Source organism: Canis lupus, chromosome 10 (assembly GCF_003254725.2).
Source record: "Canis lupus dingo isolate Sandy chromosome 10, ASM325472v2, whole genome shotgun sequence".
NCBI lineage: Eukaryota > Metazoa > Chordata > Mammalia > Carnivora > Canidae > Canis > Canis lupus.
The window spans coordinates 44446016-44466772 of NC_064252.1; the positions used below are offsets into that span (position 1 = coordinate 44446016).

The 20757-nt window shown below is 34.3% G+C and overlaps 1 protein-coding gene across 7 annotated transcripts in view; it reads left to right on the top strand.

Moving 5' to 3' along the window:
- The window catches only part of TSGA10 (testis specific 10), a 129362-nt gene that overhangs the window by 60622 nt on the left and 47983 nt on the right, over positions 1-20757 (top strand). For all 7 annotated transcript variants that reach the window (XM_049115465.1, XM_035695994.2, XM_035695995.2 and 4 more), the window contains one exon: positions 1685-1870. In XM_049115465.1, coding sequence (XP_048971422.1) covers positions 1685-1870 — 186 coding nt within the window. The remainder of the gene's footprint in view (positions 1-1684; positions 1871-20757) is intronic.

The following is a 20757-nucleotide window of genomic DNA, read 5'->3' on the forward strand; positions in this document are numbered from 1 at the left end:
CTATGTACCTCCCAGGTACACACTGTGTACACAACTGTTATTTTTAGTGTAATAGTGGAAAACACATCAGATTTCTAGTGGCATATTCTGAATATCTGAATCTTGAAAGCCAGTGCAGTAGTTTAGTATGTTAACTTATTAGTAACTAACAGACTTGGCAAAAATCTTGTATGTTAGTCATAAATAACCAAACCACAAGGTGGCGATATTAACTGAATTTCAGTTCATCAGTCTCATAATTAATCATACTGGTGAGAACTTAAATCTGATTTGAAAGCCTTATTACAGTGAGACATTGCTTATTGCAATTTGGTCACTTTATGGTTCTGAGAGAGAGATTCACTGCATATTAACAGGAGAGAAAGAGATCTAATGCCTTTTAATTAATTACCAAAATTATAAATGACATTTTAAGAATGAGTTGACCAAACCATTATTATTAAAATATGCTTTTTAAAAATAGCCTCATAATGATTACTCAATATAGTATATCATTTGTGGAGCTGATTGTTTTCCTTCAAAAATAAGATCCCCTGGGGCCACTTAGTTGGCTCAATCAGTTAAATGACTAACTGACTGTTTCTGCTCAGGTAGGTCATGATCTCAGGATCATGAGATACAGCCCAGAGTCAGGCTTAAGATTCTCTCTTTCCCTTTCCCTCTGCTGCTGCCCTAACGTGTGCACTCTCTCTCTCTCAAATTAATAAATAAAAATTTTAAAAAAAGAAATAAGATCCCTTTAAGGTTTTAAAAATTAGTTCTATATCATATTCCCATTATGACTGTATATTTATGAATATTGTTTATTGGCATAGATTTGATATTTTACTTCTTAGTAATATATTTTTTAAAGATTTTATTTATTTATTCATGAGAGTCACAGAGAGAGAGAGAGAGAGAGAGAGAGAGAGAGGCAGAGACACAGGCAGAGGGAGAAGCAGGCTCCATGCACTGGGAGCCCGATGTGGGATTCGATCCCGGGTCTCCAGGATCACGCCCTGGGCCAAAGGCAGTCGCCAAACCGCTGCGCCGCCACCCAGGGATCCCTACTTCTTAGTAATATTAAGCAAGGTACTAGAACAGTGAGCAGAAGTGAATCATAGTATAGTCCATGATGGAGAAAATTAAGGTTGGGGTTATGAATGAATGGCAGGAGCTAGCCAGGAAATGTGCCAAACCAACAGAATTATCAGAAGTTGATGTTTGGGATATGCAAACAGTCAGAAGTTCTGTAGCTAGTACAACCTAGAAAAGCGATCAAGAACAAGGGAATACACAGATACAAAAGGTTAGGCCAAGGCAGAAACTCAAAAACCAGACCAGCAAGTAGTAAGTAAACAGATACATAGGGAAAGAAGGCAATGAAGGCAATGAAGGATTTTGGTTGAACAAAAGCAATAAAAGAACATACTCATCCAGATTCTGAAGGTAAGAGTAAACAGCTTAACTTTACTAGATCAGTGAGTGTGACTCAGGAGCCAGGGCAGATTCTGGTCCCACTCTCTTTTGTTAATTACAGAATGACCAATTTTCTAAATTGAGTATAGATGGGATTCCTCGAGTTTATGTTACAAATGATCCTGTAGCAAATAAATTTCCAATGACCTGACAAATAATGTTTATATTGCATTGTATGTTGACCATTGTACATCTTTTAAAGTAATACCTGAGATTTGCTTTCTAGGAATCTGAGAACCGGCAAATGATGGACCAACTCCGAAAAGCCAATGAAGATGCTGAAAACTGGGAAAATAAGGCCCGTCAAGCAGAGGCAGATAACAATACCCTCAAATTAGAACTTATTACTGCTGAGGCAGAGGGTAACAGATTGAAAGAAAAAGTAGATTCTCTCAACAGAGAGGTTGAGCAGGTAAGTTTGGAAAAATATACTTGTAGGGCATCCTGCATCATCGTTGAAAGAGTTTTGTTTGGCATTCCATAAATTAAATGTATAAACATTTAAATTATTTAAATATATTGTGAATTGTAGCCTTATTGTCCTCCTATATCTGATCTGGTTCTGCTTTAACCTATTACCTGCCCTACAACCAGGGCATTTTAATCTTCAGCATTTTAAAAAATTAGGAATTGTTTCATATATACCAAAAAAGTGCAAAAAAAAGTAATATAAATAACACACATGTGCCGATCCCCTCAGTTGAAGGATGCTAACATTTTTCATATTGTGTCAAGATTCTCTTTTTATAAAGAAACAAATTATTACAGATACAACTCTTCATCCTTCCCACTCCTCCCTCCCTAATGGTTGGCATGGATAACCTTCATGTCAGTTATGTAACTATTTTGCATATGTTTATACTTTTTCTATATATCTATCACCCATACACTATGTATAATATTGTTTTGTGTGCTTTTTTAAGTGATACTCTAGATATCCATTTGCAGTTTGCCTTTTTTGCTCCATATCATAATTTTGAAATTCATCTATTTTGATACATACAGTATACATCCAAACAGTTGCATCTGTAGTCATTGTATAAATATTTTATTTTAAAAATTCATTCCCATATTAAAGGAAATTTAATTGTCTTCACTTTTTCTATAATAAAATGCTACAATGAACATTTTTTTAGTATTCTCCTTGGGTATGTATTTCTCTGATTTTATGCCCAAAAGTGGAATAACTGGATAGATTTGGGCAGTTTTAACTCTTCGAAGTATTGTCAAAGTGCTCTCTACAGTTTTACCCTTTAACCAGGAATTATGGATTTTTATTTTCTCAGGTACTAATCAATACTTGATATGGTCAGACTTTTACATTTTTCTATACTTTTTTGTTTTCTATTTCCTTGATTACAGTGAAATTGAGGATCTTTTCATGTTTCCTGGCCATTCCTGTGTTCTTCTCCAGGATTTTTATGGTTTTAGGTCTCATATTTAGATCTTTAATCCATTTTTAATTTATTTTTGTGTTTGGTGTAAGAATGTGGCCCGGTTTCATTTTTTTGCATGCTGCTGTCCACTTTTCCCAACACCGTTAGTTGAAGAGACTGTTTTTTTTTTTTCCCCTTCAGATATTCTTTCCTGCTTTGATGAGTATTAATTGATCACAAAGCTATGCTTCATTTCTAGGTGTTCTGTTCTGTTGATTTATGTCTCTGTTTTTGTGCCAGTGCCATCTTGTTTTGTTCACTAGACCTTTGTAGTATAACTTGAAATCTGGAATTGTGATGCCTCCAGCTTTGCTTTTCTTTTTCAAGGTTACTTTGGCTATTCAGGGTCTTTTGTGGTTCCATACAAATTTTAGGATTGTTCTAGTTCTGTGAAAAATGCTGGTGGTATTTTGATAGGGATTGCATTAAATGTGTAGATTGCTTTGGGTAGTATAGATATTTTAACAATATTTATTCTTCTAATCCATGAGCATGAAGTATCTTTCTATTTCTTTGTGCCATCTTCAATTTCTTTCATTAGTGTTTTATACTTTTCAGAGTACAGGTCTTTCACCTCTTTGGTTAGGTGCATTTCCTAGGTATCTTATGGTTTTTGGTGCAATTATAACCGGGATTGATTGCTTCATTTCTCTTTCTGCTGCTTCATTTTGTTGGGGTATAGAAATACAACAGAGTTCTGTATGTTGGTTTTGTGTCCTGTGACCTTACTGAATTTGTGTATCAGTTCTAGCAGTCTTTTGGTGGACTTTTTCAAGTTTTCTTTTTTTTTTTAAGATTGTATTTATTTGACAGAGCGAGAGTACAAGCAGGGAAAGCAGCAGGCAGAGGGAGAGCACACAGAGCTCTGTCTGAGGACCCTGAGATCATGACTGGAGCTGAAGGCTGACGCTTAACCGACTGAGCCACACAGGCACTCCTATATAGAGTATCATGTCATCTGCAAATAGTGAAAGTTTGACTTCTTCCTTGCCAATTTGGATGCTTTTTATTTCTTTTTGTTGCTGTGGTTAGGACTTCTATTATGTTAAATAACAGTGGTGTGAATGGACATCCTTATCTTTTTCTCAGACCATAGAGGAAAAGCTCTCAGTTTTTCCCCATTGAGGATATTAGCTATGGGTTTTTTGTATATGGCTTTTATTATGTTGAGATATGTTCTGTCTAAACCTACTTTGTTGAGTTTTTTTTTTAAGATTTTATTTATTTATACATAAGAGACACAGAGAGAGAGGCAAAAAGTAGGCTCTCTGCAAGGAGCCTGATGAGGGACTCGATCCCAGGATCCCAGGATCATGACCTGAACTGAAGGCAGATGCTCAACCACTGAGCCACCCAGGTGCCCCTGTTGAGGGTTTTTATCATGACTGAATGCTGTACTTTGTCAGTGTTTTTTTCTGCATCTACTAAATGATCATACGGTTCTTATGCCTTCTTTTATTATTGTGGTATATAATAGCACATTGATAGATTTGCAAATATTGAACCACCTTGGCAATCCAGGAATAAATCCCATTTGATTGTGGTGAATGATTTTTTTAAATATATTATTGGATTCAGTTTGCTGTTGGTTTTTTTTTTTTTTTTTTTGAGAATTTTTGCATCCATGTTCATCAGGGATATTGGCCTGTAGGTCTTTCTTTTTCTAAGTTTTTAATTTATTTTTTAGTAATCTCTATACCCAATTCAGGACTTGAATTCATGACCCTGATCAAGAGTCTCACACTCCCCTGACTGACCAAATACCTCTGTATTTCTCTTTTTTTAGTCTTTATCTGATTTTTGGTATCAGGGTAATGCTGGCCTTATAGAATGAATTTAGAAGCTTTTTCCCTTTTCTTTCTTTCTTTTTTTGTTTTGGAATAGTTTGAGAATACGTATTAACTCTTCTTTAAATGTTTGGTAGAGGGAAGGCTGGGTGGTGCAGCAGTTAGATGTCTGCCTTTGGCTCAGGTTGTGACCCTGGAGTCCTGGGATTGAGTCCCACATCGGGCTCCCTATATGGAGCTTGCTTCTCCCTCTTCCTGTGTCTCTGCCTGTATCTCTGTCTCTCTGTGTGTCTCTCATGAATAAGTAAATAAAATATTTTTTAAAATGTTTGGTAGATTTATGTGAAGCCATTTGGCCCTAGACCTTGTTGGAAGTTTTTTGATTACTGATCCAATTTTTTTGTGGGTTTTTTTTTTTTTTTTTTTTTTGGTTTGTCCAAGTTTTCTATTTCTTCCTGTTTGAGTTTTGTTAGTTTATTTATTTTTTTTAAATTTTTTTAATTTTATTTATGATAGTCATACAGAGAGAGAGAGAGGCAGAGACATAGGCAGAGAGAGAAGCAGGCTCCATGTACCGGGAGCCTGACGTGGGATTCGATCCTGGGTCTCCAGGATCGCGCCCTGGGCCAAAGGCAGGCGCCAAACCGCTGCGTCACCCAGGGATCCCAGTTTTGTTAGTTTATATATTTCTAAGAATTTATCCATTTCTTCTAGGTTGTCCAATTTGTTTGCATATAGTTTTTATATTCTCTTATAATTGTTTGTATTTCTGTGATGTTGGCTATTATTTCTTCTCTCTCCTTGTGATTTTATTTATTTGGATCCTTTGTCTTTTGTTTTGTTTTGTTTTTTGGCTTTTTTTTTTTTTTTTTTTTGGTAAGTCTGGCCAAAGGTTTATCAATTTTATTAATTTTTTCAAAGAACAAGCTCCTGATTTCATTGATCTGTTCTATTGTTGTTGCCGTTTTTAGTTTCTACATCATTAACTTCTGCTGTAATCTTTATTATTTCCTTCCTTCTGTTGCTTCTGCTTCATTTGTTGTTCTTTCTCTAGGTCCTTCAGGTGTAAGGTTTGGTTGTATATTTGAGATTTTTCTTGCTTCTTGAGGTAGGCCTATATTGCCATATACTTCCCTCTTAGGACCACTTTTGCTGCATCCCAAAGGTTTCGGACTTTTGTGTTTTCATTTTCATTTGTTTGCATGTATTTTAAAATTTTATTTGCTTTGATGGTTGACTCATTAATTGTTTAGTAGCATGTTGTTTAACATTAATGTATTTGTGGGTTTTCCAAATGGTTTCTTGTGGTTGACTTCTAGTTTCATAGTGCTGTGGTCAGAAAAGATGCATGGTATGATTTCAATTTCGTATTTGTTAAGGCCTATTTTATGCACTAATATGTAATTGGTTCTGGAGAATGTTCCATTTGCACTTGAAAAGAATGTGTATTCTGCTGCTTTAGGGTGAAATGCTCTCAATATTTCTGTTAAGTCCATCTGCCAGTGTATTTTTCAAAGCTGTTGTTTTCTTATTTATTTTCTGTTTAAATTATCTGTCCATTGATGTAAGTGAGGTGTTAAAGTCCCCTATTATTATTGTGTTATTATCAATTAGATCCTTTATGTTTGTTATTAATTGTTTTACATATTTGGGTGCTCTCATGTTGAGTGTATAAATATTTACATTGTTATATCTTCATGTTGGATTGTCCCCTTTATGATTACATAATGCTCTTCTATGTCTCTTTTTATAGTCTTTGTTTTAAAGTCTAGTTTGTCTAATATAAGTATTGCTACTCCAGCTTTCTTTTGACATCCATTTATGTGATAAATGTTTCTCCACTTCCTCACTTTCATTATGCAGGTATCTTTAGGTCTAAAATGAGTCCCTTATAGGCAATACATTGATGAATCTTGATGTTTTTTCCATTCTGACACCCTGTCTTTTGATTGGGGTGTTTAGTCCATTTGTTTATTTATTTATTTTTAATTTTTAAAAAGATTTATTTATTTATTTATTTATGAGAGAGAGAGAGAGAGAGAGAGGCAGAGACACAGGAGGAAGGAGAAGCAGGCTCCATGCCGGGAGCCCAATGTGGGACTCTATCCTGGGACTCCAGGATCGCGCCCTGGGCCAAAGGCAGGCGCCAAATCACTGAGCCACCCAGGGATCCCCTGTTTAGTCCATTTACATTCAAAATAATTATGTTCACTGAAGTTATTTTAAAAATTTCCAATGCACAGGGAACTTAAGGTTATTTTATTTTATTTCTAGTTTTGTTGTACCTTATGATGAAATAAAATGGCTTATATGATATTCATTCTTTGGTATATGTTAAGACTTGCTTAGTGCCAGAGTACACAATTAATATTTGATAATATTCTAAATAAGCGTGAAAAGCTTGTGTATGAACTTATTTTGGGGAGATGCATATTGTATAAATTTGTATATAGTATATTTATATGCATATATGATTAGACTTGTTAATAGTATCATTCGATTCTTACAAATCCTTACCAAATTTGTATTCTTGATCTTCGAGTTACTGAAAGAAATGTATTAAGATCCTCCTCTATAATTGTGGATTTGTCTGCCTTTCTTTGAATGATACTCTCAGTTTTCGCTTTATTTTTAAGACTGCTATTTGTTCAGCATTTTTTATATTTATGATGAAAATATAAATGTGTTGTGAGTCACCAGAACAACACTCTCTGCTTAAAAGTCTGTTTTATATATTAATGTAACTATATAGTTTGTTTATTGTTCACAAACTGCTGGATATCTAATTTTTAATCAGCTATGTTGAAGTAGGGGTGCCTGGGTGGCTCAGTTGGTTTAGTGTCTGCCTTTAGTTTGGATCATGATCCCAGGGTTCTGGGATTCATCCCACATTGGGCTTCCTTCTCAGCAGGGAGTCTGCTTCTTTCTCTCCCTCCACCCCTCCCTACCATTTGTGCTGTCTCTCAAATAAATAAATTTTTTTAAAAATTGAAGTATAATTTACATGCAATAAGAGCACTCAGTGTGATCTGATGATTTTTGACAAATGAATACATTTTCACAATCATCACAATAATCATGTTATAGAACATTTCATTACCTCCCTAATGTTCCTTCAAGCCCTTTTGCAGCCAATCCATCCTAATCCCTAGACAACTACTGATTTGCTTTCTGTCACTATTACTGATTTACTTTCTCTAGAATTTTATATAAATGGAATCAGACAGTATTCATTTGCATCTTGACTTTTCTCATTCAGCATAATGATTTTTGAAGTTCATATATGTTGTATGTTAGTTCATTTTAGTTCATATTGGTGAGTAGTATTCCATAATATAGCTATATCACAATTTGTTTATTCGTCTGTTGGTGGACATTTAATTTGTGCATTAATTAGTCTGCTAGGGCTGCTGTAACAAAATACCACAAATTGGGTGGCTTAAACAATGCAAATTTATATTCTCCTAGCTCTGGAGTCTGAAAGTCCAAGAACTTTTAGCAAAAATAAATTGATTCTATATGAATGGATCTGTTTCTGAACTCTTCTGTCTCATGGATATACATATCCATTCTTAATCAGTATCATAGAATCTTCTTTAATGTAGCTTTATACTAAGTCTTGAAATGAGTTAGTATGAGTCCTCCAAATGTGTTCTTTTTCAGAATGTTGGTTGTTATGAGTCTTCATTTTCATGTAAATTTTAGAATGAGTTATTTTCTGTAGAAAAAAACTTACTTTGGACTTGAATAGCATGGTATTGAATGTACAAATCAATATGGGGAGAGTCAAGATCTTAACAATACTGAGTCTTCCAGTACATAAATATAGTGTATCCACCTGCTTTATACTTTTAATTTATAGATATTATGTATATTTTGTTATCATCCTTTATTATCTCATGAGTCTTTAAAGTATCGTTGTAAATTATATTTTATTCCTTAATTTTGTATTGCAGTTTTTAATTGCCTATGCATAGAAATAGAGAATTTTGTTATCTTTTATTCTGTAGTATTGCTTAAATTTAATTTTTTAGTTTGTAGGTTTTTTAGGTAGATTTTAAAGGATTTTCTACATCAGCAATCATGACCTTTGCATATAAAGATAGTTTTACTTCTTTTTTTCCAATCTGAAAGCTTTGTATTTCTGTCTGGCATTGAATAAAAGTGGTGAGAGTGGACATCTTTGTGTCATTCATCATCTTAAGGGAAAAGATTCAGTGTTTCTTTTTTAAATATGATATTAGCTGTATATTCTTGTAGAAACATTTGATCAGTTTGAAGACCTTCTAAGTGTACATAGAGTTTTTATCATGAATGGGTATAGAATTTCATCAAATGCCTTTTCGCAGCTGTTGAGATGGTCATATCTTTTTATTTTTATTTTTTGGCTTGTTAAGATGGTTAATACATTGATTGATATTTAAACATGTATTCCTGGGGCAGCCCGGGTGGCTCAGTGGCTTAGAACTGCCTAAAACCCAGGGCGTGATCCTGGAGACCTGGGATCGAGTCCCGCGGCAGGCTCCCTGCATTGGAGCCTGCTTCTCCCATGCCTGTGTTTCTGCCTTTTTCTCTCTGTGTCTCTCATGAGTGAGTAAATAAAATCTAAAAAAAAAAAATTAAACATATATTCCTGGAATAAATCCCAGTTGATCATGATATATTATCTTTTTAGATAAATTGTTAGATTGCTAATATTTTAAATAAATTGTTAAATTATAATATTTTGTTGTGGATCTTTGCATTGGTTTCATGAAGATATTTGCCTGTAATTGTGATGTCATTTTCAGATTTTGCTTAATCTGCCTTATAAACTAATGAGGTATATTAACCAGGTTAATACTGTCTCACAGAATGAATATGGATATATTCCCTTGTCTCTATTCTAGTTTGTATATTGATATTATTTCCTCTAACTGTTGGTAGAATTCACAAGTAAAACCATATAGGCCTGGAAATTATGGAAAGGGAGATTTTAAATTATTATTTTAATTTTTTAATTGATTGGAAACTATTCAGAATTTCTATTTCTCCTTAAATCAATTTTGGCAATCTGTGTTTTTCTAAGATTTGTCCTTTTCATCAAAGTTGCCAAATTTGTTGTCAAAAGGTTATTTATAATTTTTAGTGGTATCCTTTATGCATTCTTGTTATTGGTAATTCATGACTTTTCTCTATTTTCATCAGTTTAGTTGGAAATTTGTCATTTATGTTGATCTTTTCAAAGTAGCAGTGTTAATTTCATTCATTTTTTATTCATTGTTGGTTTTATATTTTATTGATTTTTTTCTCTTTATTATTCCTTTACTTCTACATAATTTGCGTTTAATTTACTCTTATTTCTAAAATTTTAAGATGGACACTTACATGATTAGTTTTAGACCATTTTTCTTTTTTTTTAATTTTTATTTATTTATGATAGTCACACACAGAGAGAGAGAGAGGCAGAGACACAGGCAGAGGGAGAAGCAGGCTCCATGCACGGGGAGCCCGACTTGGGATTCGATCCCGGATCTCCAGGATCGCGTCCTGGACCAAAGGCAGGCGCCAAACCGCTGTGCCACCCAGGGATCCCCCATTTTTCTTTTTTATATAATAACTTAAATATTTACATTTTCCTCTACATTGTTTTAGCTGCATCCTACACATTTTTGTTACTTTTTAGCAGCTTTGCTCAGATACAGTTTGCATGCCATAAAACTCATCCATTGAAAGTATACAGGTCAAATGTATTTAGTATATTCACAGAGTTGTGCAGCCTTCACCACAGTTTTAGATTTTTATGACTACAAAAAGCAACCTTTTAGCTATAGGCTCCTAGTCTTCGTTTTAGGTCTTTGATTCGTTTTGAGTTAATTTTTTGTGCATGGTGTGAATTAAGGATCCAACTTCATTCTTTTGTGTCTGGCTATCTAGTTGTCTAATCAGCATCTGCTCTTAACACCCTTATTGCAAATCAATAGACTATAGGCACATGGCTTTATTTCTGGTTCTATTCCATTGATCTCTGTATCTATCTTTATGCCAGTACCACACTGTCTTAATTACTGTTGCTTTGTAGTAAGTTTTGAAGTGAGAAAGTGTGAGGCTTCCTGCTTTTTTTGTTTTGTTTTGTTTTTTTTAAAGTCAAGATTGTTTTGGCTATTTCGGGTCCTTTGAATATCCATATGAATTTTAGGATCAACCTGGCAATTTCTACAGAGAAGCCACCTGGGATTATGTTGAATCTGTAAATAATGTGGGAAATACAGCCATCCTAATAATATTAAGTCTTGTGATCAGTGAACATTGGCTGTAGTTTCATTGTTAAATCTTCTTTAATTTATTACAATATAATATTTTGTTTCAGAGCATAAGTTATGCCTCCCTTTGTTAAATTTTTATTCCTAAGTATTTTATTCTTTTGTGTGTTGTCTTTTTTTTTAATTTTTATTTATTTATGATAGTCACAGAGAGAGAGAGAGGCAGAGACATAGGCAGAGGGAGAAGCAGGCTGCATGCACCGGGAGCCCGACGTGGGATTCCATCCCGGGTCTCCAGGATCGCGCCCTGGGCCAAAGGCAGGCGCTAAACCGCTGCGCCACCCAGGGATCCCTTTTGTGTGTTATTGTAAATGGAGGTGTTATTTTCATTTTTGAATTATTCATTGTAAATGAACAAAAATGCAGTTGACTTTTATGTATTGATCTTTTATCCTACAACCTGGCTGAATTTGTTTATTAATTCTCATCATTTTTTAGTGGATTCATTAGGATTTTCTGCATCCAAGACTGTGTCATTTGCAAATAGAGATAGTTTGTACTTTCTTTCCAAATTCGATGCCTTTTTTTTTGTTTTGCCTAATTGCACTAGCTAAAACTTCTGATGCAATGTTGAATAGAGGTGGCAAGAGGAGAGGGACATCCTTGTGTTTTTCCTGATCTTAGGAGGAAAACATTTGGTGTTTCACCATTAGGTATGATGCTAGCTGAGAGTTTTTTCTCAGATGCTTTTTCTATGTCTGTTGAGATGATCATGTGGGTTTTTTGTTGTTTTACAAATAGTGTATTACATTGATTTTCAGATGTTAAACCAACTTTGCATTCCTAAGTAAAATCCTGCTTGGTCATGGTATATAATTATTTTTTTGTGCTGCTGGATTTTGTTTTCTTGGATGTTGTTGAGGATTTTGTGTCTATATTTCTAAGAGACAATGGTCTATACTTTTATTGTGATGTCTGGTTTTGGTATCAGAATAATTCTGGCATCATAGAATGAGTTGGGAGGTGTTTATACTTAAATATAAATCTAGCTATAGATCTTGTACATATTTATGGAAAATAAACATATTTTATGTACATATTTAAATATGGAAAACTATAAATATTTGATGAAAGAAATCAAAGATCTAAATGAAGAACTAGGGATGCCTGGGTGGCTCAGCGGTTGGCTGTCTGCCTTTGGCTCAGAGTATGATCCTGGAATTCCGGGATCGAGTCCCATATCGGCCCTACTTGGAGCCTGCTTCTCCCTCTGCCTATGTCTCTGCCTCTCTCTCTGTGTCTCTCATGAGTAAGTAAATAAAATCTTAAAAAAAATGGAGAAATATCCCATGTTCATGGATTGGAAAGTTTCTTATTGTCAAGATGTTAGTTTTTCCTAAACAGACGTATAGATTCAATTCAGTCTCAGCCAAAATTCTAGCAAGTTGTTTTGTGGATATTAAACTGATTGTAAAGTTTATATGGAAAGGGAAGAGATTCAGAATACCAATTTCAATAAGGAGAATACCAGCTGACTTGAAGATGGACTGTAATGCTACAATATTCAAGATAGCACAGGATTGGTGAAAGAATAGACAAATAGATCAATGGTATAGAGACAAATAGATCAATGAAGTAGAACAGAGAGCCCAGAAATCAACTCACACAAAGTCAAGGCAGAAGAACAAAGGAAATTCAGTTGAGAAAAGAGCTTTTTTAACAAATGGTTCTAGAACAACTGGATATCTATATGCAAGGAAAAAATAGCATGTAGATCAAGATCTTACTACTTTCACAAAAATTAACTCAAAATGGACCTTAGACCAAAATGTAAAATGCAAAACTATAGAACTTCTAGAAGATAACATGGGGAAAAATCTGGGTGATCTTGAGTTTGATGGTGACTTTTTATATAGAACAACAAAGGCATTATCTATGAAAGAAAAAATTGATAACGTGGATTTCATTAAACTTAAAAACTTCTCTGTGAAAGACATTGTTAAGAGAATGAAAAGATAAGCCAAAAATTGCAGAAAATATTTATAAAATTCATATCTGATAAAGCTTTTATATCCAGAACATATAAATAAGCAAATAACAACCCCTAGAGGGCAGAGAAAACCGTAGCCAGAGTTGCTGCAATATATTATCTGACAGTAATAGCAGCAACAACAACAAAAATGAGACACATAAAGAAAACAAGAGAGTATTACCAATACACTGGAAGGGGAAGTGGAGGATGGAGGTAACAGGCAAACAAAAATTGCTATGAGAGCCACCAGCCAAATTTTAACAGGCAAAATTTCAAAGTATCCATTATAAATATGTTTAAAGAACTAAATGAGACGTGTTTAATTAAGTGAAGAAAGGTTTCATGACAGTATCTTTTTAAATAAAGAATATCAATAAATCTAGAGAAATTATTTTTAAAAAAGAACAAAATGGAATGACTGGGAGTGAAAATTATAGTAACCGGAATGAAAAATGAGAGGGGCTCAGCAGTAGATTTGAACTGGCTGAGGCAGGAATTGGTGGTTTAGAGATAGATTGAAATAGATTATGCAATCCAAGGAACAAAGAAGAGAGTGAAGAAAAATGAACAGAGCCTCAGAGAAATGTAGGACACCATTAAGCACACCAACATACATGTAATGAGAGTGACAGAAGGAGAAGAGAGAAAGGAGCAGAGGAAATATTTGAAGAAATAATAGCTGAAGACATTGCAAATTTAAAAAATTAATCTTAACATTTAGGATGCTCAACAAAAACCAGACATATTATAATAAAATTGCTGAAGGCCAGGGCCACCTGGGTGGTTCAGTTGGTTAAGCATCTGACTCTTGATTTCAGCTCAGGTCATGATATCAGGGTTGTGAGATCAAGCCCTAAGTGGGGTTCCATACTCTCTCAGAGTCTGCTTGAGATTCCTTCTCTCTCTCTTCCTCTACTATTCCTCCTTCTCCTGTCTCTCTCTTTTAAATAAATAAAATCTTTTTAAAAATGCTAAAGGCCGTAGACAAGGAGAAACTCTTAGAAGCAGCAAGAGAAAAATGAGTTGTTACTTGCAAGCGAACCCCAGTAAGATTAACAGTTGACTTCTCAGCACAAACTAGAATTCAGAAGGCAGTGGAATTACATATTCACAATTCTTAAAGGAAAAAAAAAAAAAACAAACCAGCCTGCCAGCCATGAGTCTTATATCCAGCAAAACTGTATTTAAAAAAAAAAGACAATAGAGATATTACCAGATAAATAAAACATTGTTAGCAGACCCACTTCACAAAAACATTAAATGAAATTCTCCAGTCTGAAAGTAATTGACACCAGATGGTAATTCAAATCAACACACACAGAAAGGGTGACTATAAAGGTAATTATGTAATTATGAAAACCATTATAAATGCATACTTTCCAAAAAAATGCATACTTTCCATTTTGAACTGATTTAAAAGTCAGTTGTATAAAACAGTATTATATAATTATATATATCCGATATATTCACCAATAACAGCACAAAGAAGTTGGGTGGAATCAAAATTATATTGAGCTAAGGAAATGAGTACACATGGTAACTATAAGCCCAGGTAATAATAGAGGACTCCTAGAAATGGGGGAAAATAGGGCTAATATAACAAAAAGCTATAACTATGTACACTTCCTGATTATATGGTAGTTCAATTATTAATTGTTGAAGAAACCTTCATATTGTTTTCCATGGTGGCTGTACCAACTTATATTCCCACCAACAGTGAACAAGGGTTACCTTTTCTTTACATCTTTGCAATACTTTTTATCTCTTGTCTTTTTATAACACCAGTCTAACAGGTATGAGGTGATATCTCACTGTGGTTTTGATATGCACTTCCCTGATGATTAGTCATGTTGAGCATTGTTTCATTTACCTATTGGCCATTTGTATGTCTTCTTAAAAAAAATATCTATTCAGGTCCTCTGTCCAGTTTTAAAATTTGGATTTTTTCTTGCTATTGAATTTTATGAGTTCCTTATATATTTTGGATTTTAACTCCTTATCTGATAGATGGTTTGCAAATATTTTCTTTCATTTTGTCATATACTGCTTTTGCTGTGCAGAGAGGCTTTTTAGTTTGATATAGTCTCTCTTACTTATTTTTGCTTTTATTCCTTCTGCTTTTGATGTCATATTAAAATTTTAAAAAACCTGCCTTTATCATTGGATATTCTTTCCTGCTTTGTCAAAGATTGGCCATAGAGTTAAGGGTCCATTTCTTGGTTCTTTATTCTGTTCCACTCACCTACATGTCTGTTTTTGTGTCAGTACCATACTGTCTTGATGATTACAGCTTTGTAATAGAGCTTGAAGTCAGGCATTGTGATTCCACCAGTTTTGGTTTTCTTTTTCAACATTCCTTTGGCTATTCAGGGTCTTTACTGTTTCTATAGAAATTTTATGATTATTTGTTCCAGCTCCGTGAAAAATATCGATAGGATTGCATTGAGTATGTTGATTGCTCTGGGTAGCATAGACATTTTCACAATATTTTTTTTTCCAATCATGAGCATGGAGTGTTTTTCCATTTCTTTGTGTCTTCCTCAATTTCTTTTGTAAATATTCTGTAGTTTTTTGAGTACAGATCCTTTACCTCTTTGGTTAGGTTTATTCCTAGATATCATATGGGGTTTGGTGCAATTGTAGATGGGATTGATTCCTTAATTTCTCTTTCTTCAGTCTCATTGTTAGTGTATAGAAATGCAGCTGATTTTTGTGCATTGATTTTGCGCTGGGTATTATACACAACTGATAAATTGTTGAACACTACATCTAAAACTAATGATGTACTGTATGATGGCTAATTGAATTTAAATTAAATAACTACCAAGAGCAATGTCAAGGAGCATTTTTCCTGTTGTTGTTTTTTTCTGGGAATTTTATGGATTTAAGTTTATATTTAAGTCTTTAACCCATTTAGATTTTTGTGAGTGGTATAAGATACCACTTTGCATGTGATTATCTAGTTTTCCAAGCACCATTTGTTAAAGAGATTCTCCTTTCCTCATTGAGTGTTCCTGGTTTCCTTGTCAAATATTAGTTGGCTATATATGTGAGGGTTTGGGGGCTCTTAATCCTGTTCCATTGTTTTATGTCTATCAATTCTTTAACAAATTATTTCAGCTATAGTTGTTTTAATAATCTTGTCCTTTAATCTTTATACTAGAGTTAAGTGGCTAACAGATTACTATAATGCAGTGTTAGAGTATTCTGAATCTGATTATGTATTTATCTTTACTGCAGTATTGTATATTTTCATATATTTTTACATTACTTGGTATCCTTTCATTTTAGTTTGAAGAACTTCTTTCAGTGTTTCTTTTAAGGCAGGTCTAATGGTGATGAAATTTTTCAGCTTTTGTTTGGGAAAGTCTTACCTCTCCTTCATTTCTGCAGAACTTTTGTTGGGTAGCGTATTTTTAGTTGACATTTTCTTCAGCACTTTGAATATTGACCATACCACTCTTTCCTGGCTTATAAGGCTTCTTCTGAGAAATCTGCTGATATCCTTATGAGTGTCCCTTGTGTTACAAGCTTCTTTTTTACTTAGTTTTAAGATTTTATTTTTCTTTTATTTTTAGCCATTTTATTTTAATGAGTCTTGGAGTTTATTTGGAGACCTATGAGTTTCATGAAATTAAATGTCCAAACCCTCCCTTAATTGGGAATTTCTTAGACTTTTTTGTTTTTGTTTTTTTGTATATTTTTTTATTGGAGTTCGATTTGCCAACATATAGCCTAACACCCAGTGCTCATCCCGTCAGGTGCTCCTCTCACTGCCTGTCACCCAGTCACCCAATAGACTTTATTTTTTTAAATAAACTTTCTGCCCCTTTCTCCCTCTCCTCCCTTTCCGTGACTCTCATAATTTGCAGATTGTTCCTTTTGATGATATCTCTGTATCATGTAGGCTTTTTCATTCTTTTTTCCCTCTGGATCATTTCATAGGTCTTTTCTTCTAAAACACAAATTCTCTCATCTGTTTCATATATTCAGCTATTGATGCTCTCTATTGCAGCTTTCATTATATTCATCATATTCTTTAGCTCTAGAATTTCTTTTTCCTTTAATGATTTCTTTTTTTGTTACACTCCTCATTTTGTTTATGTATTGTTTTCGTGATTTACCTGATTTGTATTTCTCTGTTTGCTTGTATATTACTGAGCTTCCATAAAACAACTATTTTGATTTTTTTATGGGGTGAATCTTCATGTTCTTGTTGTCAGTTACTGGAGGATTATTGTGATCATTCTGATGTCATGTTTTCTTTATTTTTTGTGTCCTTTGAACTCTTGCACTGCTTTCTTTGCATGTGAGGTAGAAGTTTCCCCCTTTAGTCTTTACTGACCCACTTCAGGTGAGAAATGCCTTCTATCAGTCCTGCTAGGGATTCTAAGGCTTTCTCAGACCTTCTACAGATATACCTACTCCATACCTCTCTTATGGCAGAAGTCTTCAGCTTATAAGCCTTCTCTTGATCTTGCAGAGTCAGGTTATGTTCCACCAATATCCCTTTTGCTTTCCCAAGGACGTTCTCTCCCAGAGCTGGAAATTTGGACTGACTTTCTGCACTTCTTACTAGCAATCTGTGAAAGTTCACTCTTGCTATTGTTGGGAGCCAGTATGGGGAGTCAACTATGGAGTAGGGGATGAATGTGGGTAACACATGGAATACTGGGGATGCCCTTGGGCCAGCTGAGGGACCCAAGTAGAAGTTCACTAGTGGCTTTTGGACAGTTTCCCAATGGAGTACCTAATGTTAGTTAGTATGATTTACATCTCCTTAATACATTCAGTTCCAGGCCCTGGACTTTGCTTTCCCAGCTGCTTAATGCAAGTAATGCAGCTCAAGCCTCAATACACTGGATGAGGTTAAAGAGAAATGGGTTTTTTTGGGCAGCATACCATACAGTTAGGGAAGCCAGTTGCTTGCTCACACACTTTTACATTTCTTCTGTGGGAGAAAAAGCCAAGAATAGTTCTCCTGACTGTGAGCCGTGTTGCTTTGGGGGTAGGGTGATGCAGATAAAGTTAAACTTTTCCTCTTACTCTCTCCAATGTGTCCAGTCTTGCATTTTTCTTTTTTTTTAGTCAAATATAATTAACAGAATGTTTTTTTTTTTTAGTTTCAAGTGTACAATATGATGATTCAGCAATTCCATATATTACTCAGTGCTCATCAAGGTAAATGTGCTCTTAATCCCTTTCACCTGTTTCACCCATTTCCCTACCTACCTCTCTTCTGGCAACCATCGGTTTGTTCTCTGTATTTGAGTCTTTTTTGTTGTCTCTTTTTTTCTTTGTTCATTTGTTTTGTTTCTTAAATTCCACGTATGAGTGAAATTATATAGTATTTGTCTTTCTCTGACTGGCTTATTTCACTTAGCATTATACTTTATAGGCCCATGTTGTTGCAAATGGCAAGATTTCATTCTTTTTTAAGGCTAATAATCTATTGTGTTTATACATATACACACCACATCTTTTTTATCCATTTATCTATGGATGGATACTTGGGTTGCTTCCATAATCTGGCTGTTATAAATAATGCTACAGTAAACATAGTGGTGCATGTATCTTTTTGAATTAGTATTTTCATTTTCTTTGGGTAAATACCCAGTGGTGGAATTATGGGATTGTATGATAATTCTATTTTTTTATTTTTAGAGGAGCCTACAATTTATTTTCCACAGTGGCTGTACCAATTTCATTCCCACCAACAGTTGCAGGAGGGCTCATTTTTCCTCCACATCATCACTAACACTTGTTATTTCTTATTGTTTTGATTTTAGCCATTCTGACATATGATGTAATATCTCACTGTGTTTTTTTATTTTAATTGCAGTGTAATTAACATACAGTAATATTAGTTTCGGGTGTATAATATAGTGCTTTGACAATTCCATATATTACTCAGTACTCATCATAAGTGTATTCTTAATCCCCTTCGTGTATTTCACCTGTCCTCTCACTCACCTTCCCTCTGGTAACCATCACTTTGTTCTCTATAGTTATGTCTATTTTTTTGGTTTGTCTCTTTTTTTATTCTTTTGCTCGTTTATTGTGTTTCATAAACTCCACATATGAATGAATTATATGGTATTTGTCTTTCTCTGACTGATTTTGCTTAACATTATATGCACTAGGTCTATCCATGTTGTTGCAAATAGCAAGATCTCAATCTTTTTTATTGCTGAATAATATTCCATTGCTTATATATATATATACACACACACACACACACACACACACACACACATATATGTATATACACACACATCCATACACACACACACCACATCTTTATCCATTTATCTATTAGTGGACACTTGGATTGTGTTCATAATTTGGCTATTGTCAGTAATGCTGCAATAAATACAGAGGTGTGTATATCCCTTTGAATTAGTGTTTTCGTATTCTTAGGGTAAATATCCAGTAGTGTGATTACTGGATCATAGGGTAGTTCTATTTTTAATTTATGAGGAACCTCCATACTGTCTTCCACCATGGCTATACTAGTTTGCATTCCCACCAACAGTGTATGAAGATTTCTTTTTCTCTACATCCTTGTCAACCCTTGTTTCCTGAGTTTTTTATTTTAGCCATACTGACAGGTGTGAGGAGATAACTCATTGTGGTTTTGATGTGCATTTCCCTGTTGACTAGTGATGTTGAGCATCTTTCATGTGTCTCTTGGCCAGAAGTATGTCTTCTTTGGAAAAATACCTATTCAGATCCTCTGCCCACTTTTAATTGGATTATTTGGTTTTTTGGTGTTGTGTAAGTTCTCTATATATTTTGGATATTAATCCCTTATCAGTTATATTATTTGCAAATATCTTCTCCTATTCAGTAGGTTGCCTTTTCATTTTGTTGATGGTTTCCTTTGCCATGCAAAAGCTTTTCACTTTGGTGTAGTCCCAATACTTTAATTTTGCTTTTGTTTTCGTTGCTAGAGGAGACATATCTAAAAAAAATGTTTCTATGATTCAGGTCAAAGAAATTACTGCCTATGTTTTCTTCTGGAAATTTTTATGATTTGAGGTCTCACATTTAAGTTTTCTATGTATACTATTATGTGATCTGCAAATAGTAAAAGTTTTACTGCCTCCTTACCAATTTGATTGGCTCTTTTTTTCCTTGTCTGATCTCTGTAGCTAGGACAATCAATACTATGTTGAGTAAAATTGGTGAAACTCGATATCCTTGTCTTGTTCCTGACGGTAGAGGAAAAGCTCAGTTTTTCACCATTGGTTATGATGCTAGCTGTGCATTTCTTATATATAGCCTTTATTGTGTTGAAGTATGCTCCCTCTAAACCTACCTTGTTGAGGTTTTTTTTTTTTTATGATGAATGTTGTACTTTGTCAGATGCCTTTTCTGTATCTCTTAAGATCATATGGTTTTTATCCTTTCCTTTATTAATACACTATTTCATAGTGATTTAGGAATATTGAACCACCTTTGCATCACTGGGATAAATCCCACATGATTGTGATGAGTGATTTTTTAAAATGTACTATTGGATGGAGTTGGTTTGTTAATATTTTGCTGAGGACTTTTACATGTACGCTCATGAGAGATATTGGCCTAGACTTCTTTTTTCATATGTCTGTTTTTGGTATGAAAATAATGCTGGCCTCATAGAATGAATTTGGAAGTGTTTCTTTCTTTTCTGTTTTATGGAATAGTTTGAGGAGAATAGGTAATAACCCTTCTTTAAATGTTTGGTAGAATTTACCTGTGAAGCCATCTGGTCCTGGACCTTTATTTGTTGGGACATTCTTGATTACTGTTTTAATTTC